At 47.9% G+C, this 21,616-nt stretch overlaps 1 protein-coding gene and 1 pseudogene across 1 annotated transcript; both read right to left on the bottom strand.

The window, feature by feature from the left end:
• Positions 1-354: 354 nt before the first annotated feature.
• LOC123930616 lies at positions 355-3,876 on the bottom strand (annotated as a pseudogene).
• Positions 3,877-15,259: 11,383 nt separating this feature from the next.
• Positions 15,260-19,907, bottom strand: LOC123930860 (leukocyte immunoglobulin-like receptor subfamily A member 6). The gene is given in 8 exon segments (XM_045987290.1): positions 15,260-15,968; positions 16,113-16,163; positions 17,733-18,035; positions 18,259-18,396; positions 18,399-18,536; positions 18,756-19,058; positions 19,203-19,490; positions 19,874-19,907. Coding segments are annotated over 8 exon segments (1,392 nt in total). The 3' UTR covers positions 15,260-15,831.
• Between the last annotated feature and the right edge of the window lie 1,709 nt (positions 19,908-21,616).

The raw sequence follows: 21,616 nt of genomic DNA, 5'->3' as shown, positions 1-21,616 counted from the left end.
TGAACTCACTCAAACTGATGGTGTTTCTGGAAGATTCCACCACTTGTCGCCGCATGAGGACAGAAGAGCTCTGTGAGTCCAGAGAGGGTTCAGGGAATGGTTTGGGATTCATCTGTTCCAAAGTGGACCTGATTCTCAATGCAGGAGGGAAAGCACCACGGGTCATGGGGGATGAGTCCTGGGCATGGAGCAGCCCAGACATGTCCTGCTACCTGAACCATGCTCCTCCTCAATGTTGTCAGCAGACACATTAGTAAGCATGAGCTGCAGGCTTTCCTCCAGATCCCTCTGGGCACATGGGATGCATGCCCACAGCTCTGCCACATGGAATGGTGGCTTTGCTCTCCCTTGTGTTTAGCTCCTGGCTGTGTCTGGGGTCCTTCTCTGTCTGTGCTGAGCATCCAGCAGCAGAATCCCGAGGACCACCAGGATCAAGGCAGCCACGTCCATGCAGGTCAGATTCTCCACCGTGTAATCTCTGGGGTCCAAGGCTAGGAATGAGGACAGAAAGGTTGCAGAGGTCAGGGTGGACCCAGTCCTCCTGGCATCCTGCATGTCCACCCAGGGGACCTGCCTCCCCCGATAGGACACCCCCTCCATACCAGTCCCATCACTGGGACTTTCTCCTACTCTCCACTGCTGGGGTCTGAGTTGTTTTGGGGAGGGCTCACGGTGCCAGCTGCTTCTGCAGGAAGATGGAAGCAGATGGAAGGAGCTGGAGACCCCCGACCAGCCTGTCCTCTGCTCTGTGTCTATATCCCTCAGCCTGTCACTATGTGGTTTTTGTACAGTTCCTGAACTAGCCCTTCTCTGCACTATGGGGCTTTCCTCTACTCTCCTCACTGGATTCTTTCAGCCTCCTTGTTCTCTTTCATTTCAGACTCTGTTTCTGAATCACTTGGGAGAGATTCTGGCTGTGCCCCACCATCTGAGGGTTGCAAAGAAAAATGGACTCCCAGCACAGAAATCATCATGTCCTCACATGTTCTCTGTTCTCTCTGGGACACAAGACCTCCTGGGCTCATGTCCCTGCAGATGACAGTTCCCACTTATTCAGTAGCCGAGGTCCCAGCAGCATCCATGGACGAGGGGCTGGTGCCAGGGATCCTGACTGCCAGGAGCACAGAGGGACCAATGTCTTTGGCTGTGTCCTTGTCCCTCCATGTCAACCATCTCGCTTCTTTCAGGGTCTGCACTTTATTCTGTACCTACAGTATTCCTCCTTGACTATGTTCATTAATACATTCTTCTTATACTTACAGATACCCACAGTGCCACACACACACACACACACACACATCTGTGTGCACACATTGACAACACACATATAAATGTGTATCCATGAAAGGTGATGGTCAGTCAATGAATTATAGGAACACCCTTATTGCTTTTATGCAGTGTGGATCGAGATGGGAAGAAGAGCTACATAAGTAAACAAACAAATAATAAATAAATGAACAAAAATATACACAGGGAATAGGGCCTGGGTCCTCCCATGGACGGATGGCCGGGAGTCCAAGATCTAGGATGTCTGGTGTTCTCCTTCCTTCATTAGGACGACCCTGTGGAATCAGATCTGTGAGGCACACTGGAGGGTCACATTCCCTCCTGAGGTCACGACAGGGCTGGGCAGAGCTGAGAGGCTGGGTTTGCCCTGGGTTCCATGGAAGGGATAGTGGGTGGTTTAAATGGGGCTCATATACCCCACATTATGCCTAGGCTGGGCTACAAGAGGGAGACACCTGAGAGCTGACCCCCTTCCTGAGAGCAGAGTCTGGAGCTGAGCTCCTGAGTGGTCTTGCACCTTTCATCACCACCAGCCGTAGAGGGTCACTGAGCTCTGAGCAGCCAGTGGGACTGAGATAGTCACAGTGGTATCTTCCTGCATATACATCTGTCATGTGTGTGATGGAGAACTTGGCCTTTTCCCTGGTCTCCAGTGTCTTCCATGTGTCCCAGGTCCATGAGTCTCCCTCTTTATGCAGGTGGTACTTCTGGGCCTCCAGAATCCCCTAACAACAGATGGTCACAGGTGTCCCCCAAAGCCTCACAGAGCCTGGCCCAGCCCAGTTGGTGTGTTTGGCGAGAGTCTCTGGAAGTAAACAGAGGCTGGGACACAGACCTTCCTCATCCCCAGGTCCCAGCTCAGCTCCAAACCCCTAGACGTCCCCATCAGTCAGCCCAGAACTTCTGTTCTCCATCCCCTGCTGCCTGGTGGGTGACCCCTGTCCCCAGTTAGGAGGTGGGACTGGGGCCCCTAGGGATAGAGTCCCCTGCTTGCTCTCTGGTCCTGGGTCACACTCAGACCTGGGAGAGAGTCCCTGTGAGAGGTATGCCCCAAATCTAGCAGAACCCATCCTTCCCATGAGCCTTTGAGCCTGGCTGTGGGGCGGGTCCCTCCCAAACTAGGGTGTCCCCTCCCCTCCTCAGATCTCACCAAAACAGAGCAGGGCCATAAGGGTGGGGGTCATGACATCTCTTCTCTCTGGTTCTGGCTGTACAGACGGAGGCTGCACTGTGACTGTGGAAGAGACAGACACACAGAGTTTGGCCATGTTGATTCTGGTCTTCCCTGTCAGAGGGTTGTCACGTCAGCAGTCCCCAGGAAGCGGAACAGCCTCTCCCCAGGTCCAGCCTGACTTTGGTGTCCATGACGGTGCAGCAGGTGGACCCTGAGGATTCCTAAGGTGCCCCATCCAGGATCAGGAGACCAAGGCAAGTCCTTCCCTCCCAGAGGTAGCCCATTCAGTCGCCTTCTTCTTCAGTACATCCAGGGTCGCCACCATGGAGAGGGTCCCCAGATCCTGGGAATGCTGTGAAGGATGTGGGTTCCTGCTGCCCTGCGGAGGTCATGTCAGCACTGACATACCTGTGACAAATCTGCTTGGCTCAGGATGAAATCATGGTGACAATGAAGATAGAGGAGAAGTAGGGGCAAATAGGGAAGGAAACAGAGCCCCTCTCCTGGCGCTGGAGCGTGGGCTTCCTTTCTGCACAACCTCGTGGACTTCTCTATTTTCCTCTGAGTCTTTCCACTTCTGCTTCCTGGGAGCACACCTCTGAGTTCCCTGCTGGCTCCTCTGTGTCCCTTGTTCTAGGGGAAGACACATCCTCTCCAAACCCGGGGTCCTTTCCCTGAGCTGTAGGGTGCAATTCATGGTGAGTGCTGTGATTTGGGGACAAAAGGTGATTCTCGTGTTTGTACTACTGCCGTGTCCACTGCCCGGATGACCTTGCGCACATCACCTGGTCTGTTGCTTGCTGTCCTGAACCCCACTCAAAGTGCTTGTGGTGTCGGGGAACCTGGGCCATGGGTGTGATCAATCACTGATATTTCCTGACCTGATTAAGAGATGTGTGGCTGAGACACAAGAGGTCCATGTGTCAGACCCCACAATCAAGGTGGATCAAAGACGCATGTCCTTGAGAGACCCTATGCGTCCCTAAGCTGGGAAATGCTGTTGGTGATGTTTCTGAAATTGTTTGCAATAGCATTTTATAGGAAATATGAAACAAGGGTTCAGAATTGAGAAGGACCATAGCAGAAACAGAGGCAAATGCTGAGTGACCATCAGTGCCTGGAGTCCAGCTGAGGGTGGTCAAATATGATTGCTCCCTCTGTGTGGTCAGAAGAGGTGCCACATTCTCACAGGCAGGAAGGGTGTTGAGTTTCTGGGTGACTGTGGAAGCAGTGTGACCCCTCCACCATGTGTGGGATGGGCACTAGCATGTCTCTGCCCTCTGCCCCAGCCCAGAGGTCAGCCCTGAGTCACATCCCCTCTGTGTGTGTGTGGAATGGTTCTGTCCTGTGGACTCACCCTCCACTGGCATCTGCCCATGGGTGGGTGTGCAGTTCCCATGGGAGCCATCCCTCATGGACACATCCCTTCTCAGACGTTATGTTCGGAGAGTGGATTCACAGAGCATGGAGACAGGAACCATCCACTCCTTACAGTCCTGAAATCAGGGCAGCTCTGGGAGCAACTGTCTCTGGAACTCAGGGGTGTGGGAGGTGAGTGTCCAACAGGAATGGACATCAGAGAGTGACCCCGATATGTAAGCAGTGTTATGGAAGACTGTGTGCAGGGTTGTCCGTCATCATCAAGGTCGTGGAACAGCAGGAATGTGGGAAAATCATTTTGCACTAAGAATGTGAAATATTGAAGGGAAGAGACGAGTTGCTGGGAGAGTGGGTGGCCCCGTTTCATCTGGTCCCTTGAATTTACTGCATAACTATCAATCCATTCTGCACACCTTGAATTCAACCCGAGATGTAAGAAAAAAAATACCTGGAACTCTACAAGTAGAGAAGTGAGTGCTTTTTGCAAGGTGGGATGTCCACAGACGTGAATCTGAGGGGAGATACCAAAGACAAATAGAGGGAGAGGGAGCCTCCATGTGGCCTCCACCAGAATGTTATAGCCCCCGAGGGCAAAATATGAACCCTTAGAAATCTCCTCCACTGAGAGATATGGCTGCCTGAAAGGGGCTCTTGGGATCAAAGAGGCAGACTTTAGGTGGGTCAGTGTGGTCTCTGGATCCCAGAAGCCTCAAAAATAACGTAGTGCCTGAGACGGTAGAGTTCCCAAGCAGCGGAGTGGGGAAACTGGTTATGGTCAGTGAGCCCAGGAGGGGACTCTCAGCTTGATTCACCACAAACCCCAAGCTGTGGCAACTGGGGGGACTGCTCTCAGCCTGGGCACCCTGCAGAGGACTGGAACATGGGAACCTTCCACCATCTTCTGGGATGGGCAAAATGGGTCCACTCCTGACCAGGCATCAGCTCTCAGGGTGACAGCCTGGTAAAGGACATACAGGGCCATCCTCTGCCTTCCCCCAGGAAGGGCAGAGCATGTGTTCTCCATACAGTGACTGTTTTCTTTCCAGTATCCTACAAAGGGCAGTAACGTGGGACCCTCGACATTCTCCAGAAGGATCACTGTGGGTGTACACCGCAGGACTGTGCTGAGTTTGGCACACATAAAAATCAGGACATTTTATCCCAGAGGATTCACTAAAGGGAGGGAGCACAGTCCTTTCAGCTCTGAGCTGGAGATTGGGGCACAGTCATTTTTATTCTGATCCTCTAAATATGCACAGAAAGCCTTCAGGGGAAAAAAGGCACACAGAGGACCAGCTTACACTGAGCCTAGCCCACTGGCAAGGGGCAGTGAACTCCCACCCTGGCGAGGACATCTGAGATGGAGCATCGGAGCAGGCCTCTCCCCCAGAAGACACAGGTGCATGACTTTACGGATCCCACAAGAGTGTAGAACTCCCTTTTCTTTTGGATTAGTGTGGCCAATGGTTTATCAATCTTATTGATTCTTTCAAAAAACCAGCTTCTAGTTTCATTGATACGTTCTACTGTATCTCTGGTTTCTACCTCATTGATCTCTGCTCTAATCTTGATTATTTCCATTTTTGCATGTGGAGTTGGTTTGATTTGTTGTTGATTCTCCAGTTCTTTAAGGTGTAGAGACAGCTGGTGTATTCTGGATTTTTCAATTATTTTGAGGGAGGCTTGGATGGCTATGTATTTCCCCCTTAGAACCGCCTTTGCTGTATCCCATAGGTTTTGGACCGAAGTGTCTTCATCTCATTGATTTCCATGAATTGTTTAAGTTCATCTTTGATCTCCTGGTTGACCCAAGCATTCTTAAGCAAGGTGGTCTTTAGCTTCAAGGTGTTTGAGTTCCTTCTGAACTTTTCCTTGTGATTGAGTTCCAGTTTCAAAGCATTGTGATCTGAGCATATGCAGGGAATAATGTCAGTCTTTTGGTATTGGTTGAGTCCTGCTTTGTGACCCAGTATGTATTCTATTCTGGAGAAGGTTCCATGTGCACTTGAGAAGAATGGGTATTCTGTTGTTTTAGGGTGGAATGTTCTGTATACGTCTATGAGGTCCATCTGGTCCAATGTTTCATTCAATGCTCTTATTTCTTTATTAATTTTCTGCTTTGATGATCTGTTTATTTCTGAGAGAGGCGTATTAAGATCTCCTACTATTATTGTATTCATATCAATATGACTCTTTATCTTGATTAATAGTTTTCTTATGTAATTGGGTGCTCCCATATTGGGGGCATAGATATTCACAATTGTTAGATCATCTTGGCGGATAGTCCCTTTAGGAATGATGTAGTGTCCTTCTGTATCTCTGACTACAGTCTTTAGTTTAAAATCTAATTTATCTGATATGAGAATTGCTATCCCGGCCTTCTTTTGAGGCCCATTGGCATGAAAGATGCTTCTCCATCCCTTCACTTGCAGTCTGGGTGTATCCTTAGGTTCAAAATGGGTCTCTTGTAGACAACATATGGATGGGTCCTGTCGTTTTATCCAATCTGCAACCCTGTGTCGTTTTATGGGCGCATTTAGGCCATTCACATTGAGAGTGATTATTGAGAGATGGGTTTTTATTGACATCGTGTTGCCTTTGAAGTCTTTCTGTCTGTAGATTGTTTCTATATTTCTGTTCAACGATATTCTTAGGATTTTTTCTCTTTTATAGGACCCCCTTGGGGTTCTTTTTGACGTGGTTCTTTTTTGGTTTGTTTGTTTTTATATATTTATTTTTTCTCTTGTCATCTACTTTTATCAGCCTTTTTGTATGTCTGTTTTTGTTTGTATACTCATAAATCTTACCTTGGGGCCCATTTGGGCTGGGCCTTCTCTTTCTTTTATCTTTCTTTTTTCCCCTGTCACTCTCTCTCTCTTTTCTTTTTCTTTCTTTTATCTTTCTTTTGGGTGGGGACTCTTGATTGCTCAGAAGCATTCCAGGGTGCCCCTTGCCTGCACCATGGCCAATACATTCAGCCATCTCTCACCAAAATGATTAGGAGGATAAATGCCCTACAGAAGAAAAATTCAGAGGCTGGGCCTTCTGCAACAGAGCTAATGGCTATGGACTTAGACAATATGTCGGAAAGGGAATTCAGGCTAACAATTATCCAGGCAATAGCTAGGTTGGAGAAAGCCATGGATGACAATATGGAATTGATTAGGGCAGAAGTGAAAGCCACCAGGGATGATGTTCACAATGTTCTCAATGAGTTCCAATCTAAACTAAATTCTGTAAAAGCTAGGGTAACTGAGACAGAAGATAGAATTAGTGATCTGGAGGACAAACAGAGAAAAAGGATCAGGAGGAAGCCTGGTACAAACAGCGTAGAAGCCACAAAAAAACAGAATAAAGGAAATAAATGACTCCGTTTAATATTCCAATGTGAGAATTATTGGAATCCCTGAGGGGGAGGATAAAGAAAGAAGACTAGAAGATATAGTTGAACAAATTTTCCTTAATTTTCCCAATCTCGTGAATGGAACCATCGTTCGTGTACTAAAGGCAGAACGGTCTTCCCCCAAGATTATAGAATCTAGAAAGACCTCAAGACACCTGATAGTGAGAATGATGAATCATAATTGTAGACAGGAGCTCTTGAAAGCAGCTAGGACAAAGAAATTCCTTAGGGAACAGAGGAAAGCCCATCAGAATAACGTCAGACCTGTCCACAGAAACCTGACAAGCCAGAAAGGGCTGGCAAGATGTATTCAGGGCACTAAATGAGAGGAACATGCAGCCAAGAATACTTTATCCAGCAAGACTTACATTCAAAATGGATGGAGAGATAAAGAACTTCCAAGACCGGCAAGGTTTAAAAGAGTATGCGACCACCAAGCTGACACTGCAAGAAATATTAAGGGGGGTTCTTTAAAAGAGGAAAAATCCTAAGAATATCATTGAACAGAAATATATGGAGACAATCTATAGAAACAAACACTTCACAGGTAACACGATGTCAATAAAAATGTACCTATCAATAATCCCTCTCAACTGAATGGCCTGAATGCTCCCATAAAACAACACAGGGTTGCAGATTGGATAAAACGTCCATATGTTGTCTACAAGACATATGTTGTCTACAAGAGACCCATTTCAAACCTAAGGATACACCCAGACTGAAAGTGAAGGGATGCAGAAGGGTCTTTCATGCCAACGGGCCTCAGGAGAAGGCTGGGGGTAGCAACTCTTATATCAGATAAATTAGATTTTAAACTAAAGACTGTAGTCCGAGATACAGAAGGGCACTATATCATTCTTAAAAGGACTATCCACCAAGAAGATCTAACAATTGTGAATATTTATGCCCCCAATGTGGGAGCAGCCAATTACATAAGAAAACTGTTAATCAAGAGAAAGAGTCATATTGATATAAATACATCAATAGTAGGAGATCTTAACATGCCACTCTCAGTAATAGACAGATCATCAAAGCAGAAAATCAATAGAGAAACAAGAGCCTTGAATGACACATTGGGCGAGATGGACCTCATAGATATATACAGAACATTCCACCCTAAAACAACAGAATACTCATTCTTCTCAAGTGCACATGGAACCTTCTCCAGAATAGACCACATAAGGTCTCAAATCAGGGCTCAGCTGATACCAAAAGATTGAGATTATTCCCTGCATATTCTCAGATCACAATGCTTCGAAACTGGAGCTAAATCACAAGGAGAAGTTTGGAAGGAACTCAGACACCTGGAAGCTAAAGACCACCTTGCTTAAGAATGCTTGGATCAACCAGGAGATCAAAGATGAACTTAAACAATTCATGGAAACCAATGAGAATGAAGACACTTCGGCCACAAACCTATGGGATACAGCAAAGGCGGTCCTAAGGAGGAAGTACATAGCCATCCAAGCCTCCCTCCAAAAAATTAAAAACTCCAGAATACACCAGCTGTCTCTACACCTTAAAGAACTGGAGAATCAAAAACAAATTAAGCCAACTCCACACACAAGAAGGAAATAATCAAGATTAGAGCAGAGATCAATGAGATAGAAACTAGAGATACAGTAGAAGTATCAATGAAACTAGAAGCTGGTTTATTTGAAAGAATCAATAAGATGGATAAACCATTGGCCACACTAATACAAAGGAAAAGAGAGAAGGCCCAAATTAATAAAATTATGATTGAAAATGGAGAGATCACAGCTAACACCAAGGAAATAGAAATAATACTCAGGAGTTATTATCAACAGTTATATGCCAATAAATTAAGCAACCTAGATGAAATGGATGCATTCCTGGAAAACTAATAAACTTCCAAAATTGAACCAGGAAGACATTGACAACCTGAATAGACTGATATCTAGTAGCGAGATCGAAACAGTGATCAAAAACCTCCCAGAAAACAAGAGCCCAGGACCTGACGGATTCCCTGGGGAATTCTACCAAACTTTCAATGAGGAAATTACACCTATTCTCCTGAAGCTGTTTTAAAAAAATTGAAGCAGAAGGAAAACTTCCAGACTCTTTTTATGAAGCCAGCATTACCCTGATCCCCAAACCTGGCAAAGACCCCACCAAAAAGGAGAATTTCAGACCAATATCACTGATGAATATGGACGCTAAGATTCACAACAAGATCCTAGCAAACAGGATCCAACAGCACATTAAAAAGATTATCCACGGGGGCGCCTGGGTGGCTCAGTGGTTTGGGCCACTGCCTTCGGCTCGGGTCATGGTCTCGGGGTCCTGGGATCGAGTTCTGCATCGGGCTCTCTGCTCGGCGGGGGGCCTGCTTCCCTCTCGCTCTCTCTGCTTGCCTCTCTGCCTACTTGTGATTTCTCTCTGTCAAATAAATAAATAAATAAGATCTTAAAAAAAAAAAGATTATCCACCATGATCAGGTGGGATTTATTCCTGGGTTGCAAGGATGGTTCAACATTCGCAAATCAATCCATGTGATAGAACAAATCAATAAGAGAAGAGAGAAGAACCACATGGTCCTCTTGATGCAAAAAAAAACATTTGAAAAAATTCAGCATCCATTCCTGATTAAAACCCTTCAAAGTATAGAGATAGAGGGAATATTCCTCAACTTCATAAATCTAATCTATGAAAAACCCACAAAAAATATCATCCTCAATGGGAAAAAGCTCACAGCCTTGCCGTTGAGATCAGGAACACGACAAGGATGCCCACTCTCACCACTCTTGTTCAACATAGTATTAGAAGTCCTAGCAGACACATAGACCAGTGGAACAGAGTGGAGAGCCCAGATATGGACCCTCAACTCTATGGTCAAATAATCTTCGACAAAACAGGAAAAAATATTCAATGGAAAAAAGACAGCCTCTTCAACAAATGGTGCTGGAAAAATTGGACTGCTATGTGTAAAAGAATGAAGCTCAACCATTCTCTTACACCGTACACAAAGATAAACTCAAAATAGATAAAAGGCCTCAATGTGAGACAGGAATCCATCAGAGAATCCTAGAGGAGAACATAGGCAGTAACCTCTTCGATGTCAGCCACAGCAACTTCTTTCAAGATATGTCTACAAAGGCAACGGAAACAAAACCAAAAATGAACTTTGGGGACTTCATCAAGATCAAAAGCCTCTGCACAGCAAAGGAAACAGTCAACAAAATGAGGAGGCAACCCATGGAATGGGAGAAGATATTTACAAATGACAGTACAGACAGAAGGCTGATATCCAGGATCTATAAAGAACTCCTCAAACTCAGCACACACAAAACATAATTATGTCAAAAAATGGGCAGAATACATGAACAGACACTTCGCCAATGAAGACATACAAATGGCTATCAGACACACGAAAAAATGTTCATCATCACTAGCCATCACGGAGATTCAAATCAAAACCATATTGAGATACCACTTTACACCAGTTCGAATGGCCAAACTTAGCAAGGCAGGAAACAACATGTGTTGGAGAGGATGTGGAGAAAGGGGAACCCTCTTACACTGTTGGTGGGAATGCAAGTTGGTGCAGCCACTTTGGAGAACAGCGTAGAGATTCCTCAAGAAATTAAAAATAGAGTTTCCATATGACCCTGTAATTGCACTGCTGGGTATTTACCCCAAAGATACAGATGTAGTGAAAAGAAGGGCCACCTGTACCCCAATGTTTATAGCGGCAATGGCCACGGTCTCCAAACTGTGGAAAGAACCACGATGCCCTTCAATGGATGAATGGATAAGAAGATGTGGTCCATATACACTATGGAGTATTATGCCTCCATCAGAAAGGATGAATACCTTTTTGTATTTTTTGTATTTTTGTAGTTTTATCTCAACATGGATGGGACTGGAAGAGATTATGCTGAGTGAAATAAGTCAAGCAGAGAGAGTCGATTATTATATGATTTCACTTACTTGTGGAGCATAACAAATAACATGGAGGACATAGGGAGATGGAGAGGAGAATTAAGTTGAGGGAAATTGGGAGGGGAGATGAATCATGAGAGACTATGGACTCTGAAAAACAATCTGAGGGTTTAGAAGGGACGAGGGGTGGGAGGTTGGGGGAGCCAAGTGGTGGGTATTATTGAGGGTATGTATGGTGTGGAGCACTGGGTGTGGTGCATAAACAATGAATTCTGTTACACTGAAAAGAAATTAAAAAAAAAAACAAACAAAACAGAAGCCATGATGGAGGCTAATACACACTCAGGATCAGGGTTCTCTAGGAGGGGGAAGAGAAAAAAAATAAATTGTCATTTATTGAAAAAAAAAAAACAAAGGAATCATCTAATTAACAACAATTGATCTCTCGAGAAGGGAGGTAACAAAAGTGCTGCCCTGAGGAGGCTGGTGATCCCAGCTGCTCCTCTGCAAGGACATGTATCATCCTCTCCCCCAGGGGCCCCTGCTGGTACATGATGAAGCATGCGTGACAGTACATTGTTCTGAGGGAAGGTTACACACAAATTTATCTTTATTTGTACATTCATTTACTTATTTATTTATTTTAAAGATTTTATTTGTTTATTTTTGAGAGAGAGAGAGACAGAAACAGAGAGACAGAGAGCGAACACCAGCCGGAAGGAGGGACAGAGGGAGAAGCAGATTCCTCACTGAGCAGGCACCCCACAACACAGGACTCCGTCCCAGATCCCTGGGAACATGACCTGAGCCCAAGGCAGGTGCCTCACAGAATGAAACTCTAAGGCGCCCAAACCACTGAAAAAAAAAAGAAAAAAAGGAAAACCCATTTATTCCTTGGAGTCAGTGTAGCAGCTCCCCACCTGGCTTCACCTCAAATGCCCCTGAGCTCACTCACACTGATGGTGTTTCTGGAAGATTCCACCAGGTGTCGCCGCATGAGGACAGAAGAGCTCTGTGATATCGAAGAGGTTACTGCCTATGTTCTCCTCTAGGATTCTGATAGATTCCTGTCTCACGTTGAGGTCTTTTATCCATTTCGAGTTTATCTTTGTGTACAGTGTAAGAGAATGGTCGAGTTTCATTCTTCTACATATCGCTGTCCAGTTTTCTCAGCACCATTTATTGAAGAGACTGTCTTTTCTCCATTGAATATTTTTTCCTGTTTTGTCGAAGATTATTTGACCATAGAGTTGAGGGTCCATATCTGGGCTCTCCACTCTGTTCCACTGGTCTATGTGTCTGTTTTTATGCCAGTACCACGCTGTCTTGGTGATCACAGCTTTGTAGTAAAGCTTGAAATCGGGTAACATGATGCTGCCAGTTTTGTTTTTGTTTTTCAACAATTCCTTAGCAATTCAGGGTCTCTTCTGATTCCATACAAATTTTAGGATTATTTGCTCCAGCTCTTTGAAAAATACTGGTGGAATTTTGACAGGAATGGCATTAAAAGTATAGATTGCTCTAGGCAGTATAGACATTTTAACAATATTTATTCTTTCAATCCAAGAGCATGGAACAGTCTTCCATCTTTTTGTGTCTTCTTCAATTTCTTTCATGAGTGTTCTGTAGTTCCTCGAGTACAGGTCCTTTACCTCTTTGGTTAGGTTTATTCCCAGGTATCTTATGGTTCTTGGTGCTATAGTAAATGGAATCGATTCTCTAATTTGCCTTTCTGTATTTTCATTGTTAGTGTATAAGAAAGCCTCTGATTTCTGTATGTTGACTTTGTATTCTGCCACGTTCCCGAATTGCTGTATGAGTTCTAGTAGTTTGGGGGTGGAGTCCTTTGGGTTTTCCATATAAAGAATCATGTCATCTGCAAAGAGAGAGATTTTGACTTCTTCATTGCCAATTTGGATACCTTTTATTTCTCTTTGTTGTCTGATTGCCCTTGCTAGGACTTCTAATACTATGTTGAACAAGAGTGGTGAGAGTGGGCATCCTTGTCGTGTTCCTGATCTCAATGGGAAGACTGCAAGCTTTTTCCCATTGAGGATGATATTTGCTGTGGGTCTTTCATAGATAGATTTTATGAAGTTCAGGAATGTTCCCTCTATCCCTATACTTTGAAGCGTTTTCATCAGGAACGGATGCTGGATTTTGTCAAGTGCTTTTTCTGCATCAATTGAGAGGACCATGTGGTTCTTCTCTCTTCTCTTATTGATTTGTTCTATCACATTGATTGATTTGCGAATGTTGAACCAACCTTGCAACCCAGGGATGAATCCCACCTGGTCATGGTGTAACCTCTTCGATATCAGCCACAGCAACTTCTTTCAAGATATGTCTCCAAAGGCCAAGGAAACAAAAGTGAAAATGAACTTTTAGGACTTCATCAAGATCAAAAGCTTCTGCACAGCAAAGGAAACAGTCAACAAAACAAAAAGACAACCCACGGAATGGAAGAAGATATTTGCAAATGACAGTGCAGACAAAACGTTGATATCCAGGATCTATAAAGAACTTCTCAAACTCAACACACACAAAACAGATAATCATATTAAAAAATGGGCAGAAGATATGAACAGACACTTCTCCAATGAAGACATACAAATGGCTATCAGACACATGAAAAAATGTTCATCATCACTAGCCATCAGGGAGATTCAAATTAAAACCACATTGAGATACCACCTGACACCAGTTAGAATGGCCAAAATTAGCAAGACAGGAAACAACGTGTGTTGGAGAGGATGTGGAGGAAGGGGAACCCTCTTTCACTGTTGGTGGGAATGCAAGTTAGTGCAGCCACTTTGGAGAACAGTGTGGAGATTCCTGAAGAAATTAAGAATAGAGCTTCCCTATGACCCAGCAATTGCACTGCTGGGTATTTACCCCAAGGATACAGATGTAGTGAAAAGAAGGGCCATCTGTACCCCAATGTTTATAGCAGCAATGGCCACGGTCGCCAAACTGTGGAAAGAACCAAGATGCCCTTCAATGGATGAATGGATAAGGAAGATGTGGTCCATATACACAATGGAGTATTATGCCTCCATCAGAAAGGATGAATACCCAACTTTTGTATCAACATGGATGGGACCGGAAGAGATTATGCTGGGCGAAATAAGTCAAGCAGAGAGAGTCAAGTATCATATGGTTTCACTTATTTGTGGAGCATAACAAAGAACATAGAGGACATTGGGAGATGGAGAGGAGAAGGGAGTTGAAGGAAATTGGAAGGGGAGATGAACCATGAGAGACTATGGACTCTGAAAAACAATCTGAGGGTTTTGAAGGGGTGGGGGGTGGGAGGTTGGGGAACCAGGTGGTGGGTAATAGGGAGGGAACGTATTGCATGGAGCACTGGGTCTGGTGCAAAAACAATAAATACTGTTCTGCTGAAAAGACATTTTTAAAAAGTGGAAAAAAATTTCTATGCTATGTAGAGCAATCTACACTTTCAATGCCATCCCTATTAAAATGTCATTGACATTTTTCAAAGAGCTGGAACAAACAATCCTAAAATTTGTATGGAACCAAAAACACCCCAAATTGCCAAGGGAGACTTGAAAAAGAAAAAGCTGGGGCATCATGTTGCCTGATTTTAAGCTTTACAACAAAGCTGTGATCACCAAGACTGCATGGTATTGGCACAAAAACAGAGACATAGGCCAATGGAAGAGAATAGACACCCCAGAAATGGGCACTAAACTCCATGGTCAACTAATCTTTGAGAAATCAGGAAAAAATATCCAATGAAAAAATACAGTCTCTTCAATAAATGGTGCTGGGAAGACTGGACAGCTACATATAGAAGAATGAAACCGGACCATTCCCTTACACCATACACCAACTCAAAATGAATGAAAGACCAAAATGCCAGACAGGAATCCGTCAAAATCCTAGAGAAAAATATAAGTAGTAACCTCTTTGACACTGACCACAGTAACTTCTTTCAAGACATGTCTCCAAAGGCAAGTGAAAAAAAAGCAAAAATGAACTTTTGGAACTTAATAAAAAAATCAATCTGCACAACAGAAGAATCACACTTTTTAAAAAGAAAAACATTTATTTCTTGGAATCAGTGTGGCAGCTCCCCACTAGGCTCTCACTTCAAACATTCCTGAGCTAGCTCAGAATGATGGTATTCCTAGAAAACTCTACCAGGTGTCCTCATGAGGCGAAGAGAGTCCTATGAGTCCAGTGAGGCTTTAGGGAATGGTTTCAGATTCATCTGATTTCACTCAGTTATTTATTATGAAAACAGAGTCTGTGTTTTGGGCTGAGGAATGGAGGGCAATAGTGGACATCAGGGAAGGTGGAAATGGAAAGTGAAGGAAAATGTATCTCACGAAGGTGGACCAGAGCTGCTGCTGTAGGAAGATATGAATCAGTCCTGCCATGTGGGATGAACCCTCAAGTCACAGGGATGAGGAAAGACAGGGAGCAGTCAAGGATGTCCAACAATGCAGGAGGGAAAGCACCACAGGTCACGGGGGACGAGTCCTGGACAGGGAGCAGCCCAGACATGTCCTGCACCAGAACCATGCTCCCCCTCAATGTTGTCTGCAGACGGATCAGCGAGGGTGAGCTGCAGGCTTTCCTCCAGATCCCTCTGGGCACCTGGGATGCATGCCCACAGCTCTGCCACAGGGAATGGTGGCTTTGCTCCCCCTCGTGTTTAGCTTCTGGCTGGGTCTGTGGTCCTTCTCTGGTTGTACTGAGCCTCTAGCAGCAGAATCCCGAGGACCACCAGGATCAGGACAGCCACACCCATGCGGGTCAGATTCTCCACCATGTAATCTCTGGGTTGTAAGGCTAGGAATGAGGACAGAAGGGTTGCAGAGGTCAGAGAGGATACAAATCCCTCATATCCTGCATGTCTACCCAGGGTACCTGCTTTCTTAGACATGACCCCACTCATCCACATCAGAACCACTACTGAAAATTTCTCCTACTCACCACTCCTGAGGTCTGAGTTGTTTTGGGGTGGGCTCACGGTGCCAGCTGCTTCTGCAGGAGGACGGGAGCAGATGGAAAGAGCTGGAGACCCCCATCCAGCCTGTCCTCTGCTCTGTGTCTCTATCCCTCAGCCTGTCACTATGTGGTTTTTGTACAGTTCCTGAACTAGCCCTTCTCTGCACTATGGGGCTTTCCTCTGCTCTCCTCACTGGATTCCTTCAGCCTCCTTGTTCTCTTTCATTTCAGACTCTGCTTCTGAGTCACTCAGGATAGATTCTGGCTGTGCCCCACCAGCTGAGGGTTGCAGAGAAAAATGGCCTCCCAGCACAGAAATCATCATGTCCTTACATGTTCTCTGTTCTCTCTGAGACACAAGACCTCCTGGGCTCATGTCCCTGCAGATGACAGTTCCCACTTATTCAGTAGCCGAGGTCCCAGCAGTGTCCATGGACGAGGGGTTGGTGCCAGGGTATCCTGACTGTCAGGAGCACAGAGGGGCTGATGTCTGGGGTCGGGTCCCTGTCCCTCCATGTCAACCAGCTCCCTTCCTTCAGGGTCTGTACTTTGTTCTCTTCCTACAGTATTCCTCCTTGTCTATGTTCATTAATTCATTCTTCATTTACTTATAGATACCCACAGTGCCAGACACGCACACACACACACACACACACACACACACACACACACATACAGAGGGAGGGAGAGAGAGAGAGAGAGAGAGGGAGAGAGAGAGAGAGAGAGAGAGAGACTGTGTGCACACATCTACAATAGACATATAAATATGTATCCACGAAAGGTGATGGTCAGTCACTGGGTCATAGGAACACCGTTATTGCCTGCATGCAGTGTGGATTGAGATGGGAAGAAGAGGTACATAAGTAAACAAACAAACAAATAATAAATAAATATATAAACCAAAAAAAAATGAGAGTGATTGAGAACGTGCTAAGACCGGGGAGTGCCCAGAGCTTGTTCCCCACAAGGACCGTGTGAATCCATCTAACCCCAATACACACAGGAGAAGGAGGATGGTTTCTGAGTCTGGGGTCCTTGTCACCTGAGTTCCCTTTGTCATCATTGGCAGGTGCTGCTCTAGAAGGTTGGGGAAGCAGACACAGGGACACTGGACCAGCGACCACACACAATGCAGAGTGGACACCAGTGCACACGGACATGGGGTGCAGCCTCCCTGGGGACTCCTGTGATCCGGGATTGACACTCCTGGGTCTCAGGTGTGCACTGAGGGGCATGGAGGCCCCCAGGTGAGCACGGGGGTCAGCAGAGCGGTGCCCGCAGGTGGGGAGGCTTCTGTCCTGGACACTGTCCCGTGGGGCTGACACCACCATCAGATTCTGCTATGGAGGGACAGGAGGTGAGTGGGAGACGCTGTCCACTCACCATCATCCTCACTCACCCCCCACGCAGCCTCTACTCCTTACTCTGCTGAGACTGCAGGATAGGGGACACGGGTGCACACATTGGAATTGCCCAACCTCTCCAGGGCAGGACCCTCCTCTGTGGAGCCCACATGATGCCCAAGTTTGTTATTGTGTCAGGCTTTCCTGAGACATGGGTCCTGAGCTGACAGAGCTTAGACAGGACAGGGTCAGGGACTCTCACCTGAGACCAGCAGCTCCAGGGGGTCACTGGGCTGGGACAACAGGTAGGGGGAGGTGCTGGCAGAGCCGTAGCACCTGTAGGTTCCCCCGTGGGCTGAGGTCACAGGACTCATGGAGAATTCAGCCTGGTGCTGCCCAGCTCGAGACTGTGATCTAAGATGCAGCGGGGGATCGGCTGCCCCCTCCTTGGACAGAAGGAAATTGCCCACAGCGCTCCGTGACTGACACAGCAGGGTCACATTCTCTCCTGGAGTCACCATGGTTCCTGGCTGCACTGAGAGGGAGGGTGTGTAGGGCAGCTGCCCTAGAGAGAGAAAGGGTGGGTGAGGGGCTGTCCAGTCCTTGTTCTGAACTGAGTCTGTCTGTGTCCTCAGAGCCTTTCCCTTCCCATCCCCCATCTCTCTCTCTCTCTCTGTCTTTCCCTCTCTGGGGACTCCACACACCTGGTCCCGGCCTCCACCACCTGAGGCTCCCCTGGTAGGACCTGTACATAGTCTGGGGTCCTGACTGATGCCATGAGATATCACCTGCAAGCAGGATGTTCAGGGGGTCACTGGGGGCCAACCACTCGGAGGAGAGTGTGTGTCCACCGTAGCACGTGTACCGGCCCCCGTGGGAGGGTCTCACCAGGCCCAGGGGAAGGAAGTCTGCCCCTGAGAGTCCAGCTGGGGAGGGTCAGGTGCCCCCTCCTTGGAAAGAGTGAATCTGTCATAGCTGACATCAGAGCGACACTGGAGGGTCAGGCTCTGTCCAGAGGTCACAACAGGGCCCTGCTGGGTCAGGAGGGAGGGCTTCCCCAACACACCTGGGAGAGACCAGCCAAGGATGGCAGGGGTTGCCTCTCCCCAAACCTCCCCATCTCCTGATTAACCCCCTGGCCTCAAGTCACTCCCGGTGACTCTGACCTGTGAGTCCCCGTGGTCCCCTCACCCACCCTCTCATTGGGGCCTCCCTGCTTGCAGAGTCCCTGTTAACCTGTCTGGTGCCTCAAAACACGGATGGAGCAACAGTCAGAATTTCTCACCTGAGACCAGCAGCTCCAGGGGGTCACTGGGGTCCGACCACACCTGGGGGTTGTTGCTGTAATAGCTGTAGCATCGGAATGACCACCTGCGGCTGGGGGTCACAGGGCCCACATGGAACAGGGCCTGAGTCCCCCCTCGGCGGGCTGGCTGGGAGTCCAGGGTCCAGGAGGGCTGGCGCTCTCCTTCCATCATCAGGACGAACCTGTGGAGTCCCATCCGTGAGGCACACTGGAAGGTCACATTCCCTCCCGAGGACACAACAGGGCTGCGCAGGGCTGAGAGGGTGGGTTTGCCCAGGGATCCTAGGAGAGGAGGAGGGGGTGGTGTTAAATGGGGCTCAGACCCCCCACATTATCCCCAGGCTGGGCTGTGAGAGGGAGACACCTGAGAGCCCACCCCCTTCCTGCGGGCAGAGCCTGGGGCTGAGACCCTGTGTGGGCTCGCACCTGTCACCACCACCAGCTCCAGGGGGTCACTGTACTCTGACCAGCCGGTGGGACTGAGGTAGCTACAGCGATATCTTCCTGCATATACTTCGGTCATGTGCGTGATAGAGAACTTGGCCTTGTCCCAGGGCTCCAGTGGCTTCCATGTGTCCCAGGTCCTTGACTCTCCCTCTTTATGCAGGTGGTACGCCTGGGCCTCCAGTCTCCCCTGGCACCAGATGGTCACAGGTATGCCCCAGGGCATCACAGAGCCTGGCTCAGCCCAGATGGTGGGTTTGGGGAGGGTCCCTGGAAGGAAACAGAGGCTGGGACACAGACCTTCCCCATCCCCTGGTCCCAGCTCAGCCCCAAATCCCCAGATGTCCCCCTCAGTCAGTCCAGAATGTTTCTTCTCCCTCCCCTGCTGCCTGGTGGGTGACCCCTGTCCCCAGTGAGGAGGTGGGACTAAGACCCCTGGGGACAGACTCACCTGCCTGCGCTCTGGTCCTGGAACCCACACTCAGCCCTGGAAGAGAGTCCCTGTGAGAGGTTTGCCCTGAATCCTAGCAGAACCTGTCCTCCCATTAGCCTCCTGAGCCTGGGGTCTCCAACAGACCAGGGCCTGGATGTGGGGCAGGTCCCTCCCGGGTCCCTCCCAGACTAGGGTATCCCCTCCCCTCCTCAGATCTCACCAAGACAGAGCAGGGCAGTGAGGGTGGGGGTCATGGCGTCTCCTCTCTCTTGTTATGGCTGTGCAGATAGAGGCCCCACTGTGACCATGGGACAGACAAAACCACAGGGTGTGGCCACATGGAGGCCTCTCCTGCCTGTCACAGGGTTGTCATGTCAGCAGTCCCACAGGAAGAGGAACAGCCCCTCCCCAGACCCAGCCTGGCTCTGGTTTCCATGAGCATGCAGCGGGTGGACCTCGTGGATTCCTGAGGTGTCCCATCCGGATGAGGAGACCAGGGCAGGTCCTTCCCTCCCAGAGCCTGTCCCATGGGTCGCCTTCTTCCTCAGCATATCTGGGAGAGACCCTACCATGGAGAGGGTCCCCAGACCCTGGGAACGCTGCAAAGGATGTGGGTTCCTGCTGCCCTGCGGAGGTCATGTCAGCACCGACACACCTGTGACAAATCTGCTCAGCTCAGGATGAAATTATGGTGGCAATGAGGCTAGAAGAGAAATAGGGGCAAAAAGGGAAGGAAACATAGCCCCTCTCCTTCTGCTGGAGCGTGGGCTTTCTTTCTGCACAGCCTTTGTGGACTTCTCTATTTTCCTCTGACAGTGTCCACTTCCCCTTCCTGGAAGCACACCTCTGAGCCCCCTGCTGGCTCTTTTGTCCCTTGATCCAGAGGCAGAGACGTCCTTCCCACACTGTGATCCTTTCTGAGGGCTATAGGGGGCAATTCATGGGTGAGTGCTGTGATTTGGGGAACAAAGCTGATTCTCGTGTGAATACTACTGCCGTGTTCACTGCCCTGGTGACCTTGCACACATCACCTGGTCTGCAGCATGCTCTCCTGAACCCCACTCAAAGTGGTTGTGATCAATGACGGGTATTTCCTGACCTGATTAAGAGGGGTGTGGCTGAGACACAAGAGGTCCACAATCAGGGTGGACCAGAGATGCACATCCCCGAACACCCTGTGCGTCCCTACAGACGAGCAATGCTATTGGTGATGTTTCTGAAATGGTTTACAATAGCCTTTTGCAGGAAATAAGAAAGAAGAGTTTCTGGAATTGAGAGGGACCACAGCAGAACAGAGGTGAAAGCTAAGTGACCAGCAGTGCCTGGGGTCCAGCTGAGGGTGGTCAGATATGATTTCCAATTCTGTGTGGCCAGAAGCAGTGCCATATTCTCATGGGCAGGAAGGGTGTCGAGTTTCTAGGTGACTGTGGAATCAGCATGACCCTCCACCATGTGTGGGGTGGGCGCTGGCATGTCTCTGCCCTCTGCCCCAGCCCAGAAGTCAGCCCTGATCCACATCCCCTCTGTGTGTGTGTGGAATGGTTCTGTCCCGTGGACCACTCCATGGGCGTCTGCTCATGGGTGGGTGTGCAGTTCCCATGGGAGCCATCCCTCATGGACACATCTCTGCTCAGATGTTAAGTTTGGAGAGTGGATGCACAGGGCAGGGAGAAAGGAACCATCCACCCCTTACAGTCCTGAAATCTGGACAGCTCTGGAAGCAACTGTCTCTGGAACTCAGGGGTGTGGGAGGTGAGTGTCCAACAGGAATGGACATCAGAGAGTGACCCCGATATGTAAGCAGTGCTATGGAAGACTGTGTGTAGGGTCGTCCATCATCATCCAGGTCGTGGAACAGCAGGAATGTGGGAAACTCATTTTGCACTAAGAACGTGAAATATTGAAGGAAAGAAACAAGATGGTGGGAGAGTGGGGGGCCCGATCACATCCGGTCCCTTGAATT

This window comes from Meles meles, chromosome 19 (genome assembly GCF_922984935.1).
Source record: "Meles meles chromosome 19, mMelMel3.1 paternal haplotype, whole genome shotgun sequence".
In the NCBI taxonomy this organism is placed as follows: domain Eukaryota; kingdom Metazoa; phylum Chordata; class Mammalia; order Carnivora; family Mustelidae; genus Meles; species Meles meles.
The sequence above is the reverse complement of the archived record's forward strand: the minus strand, read 5'-3'. Positions and strand labels throughout refer to the sequence as shown.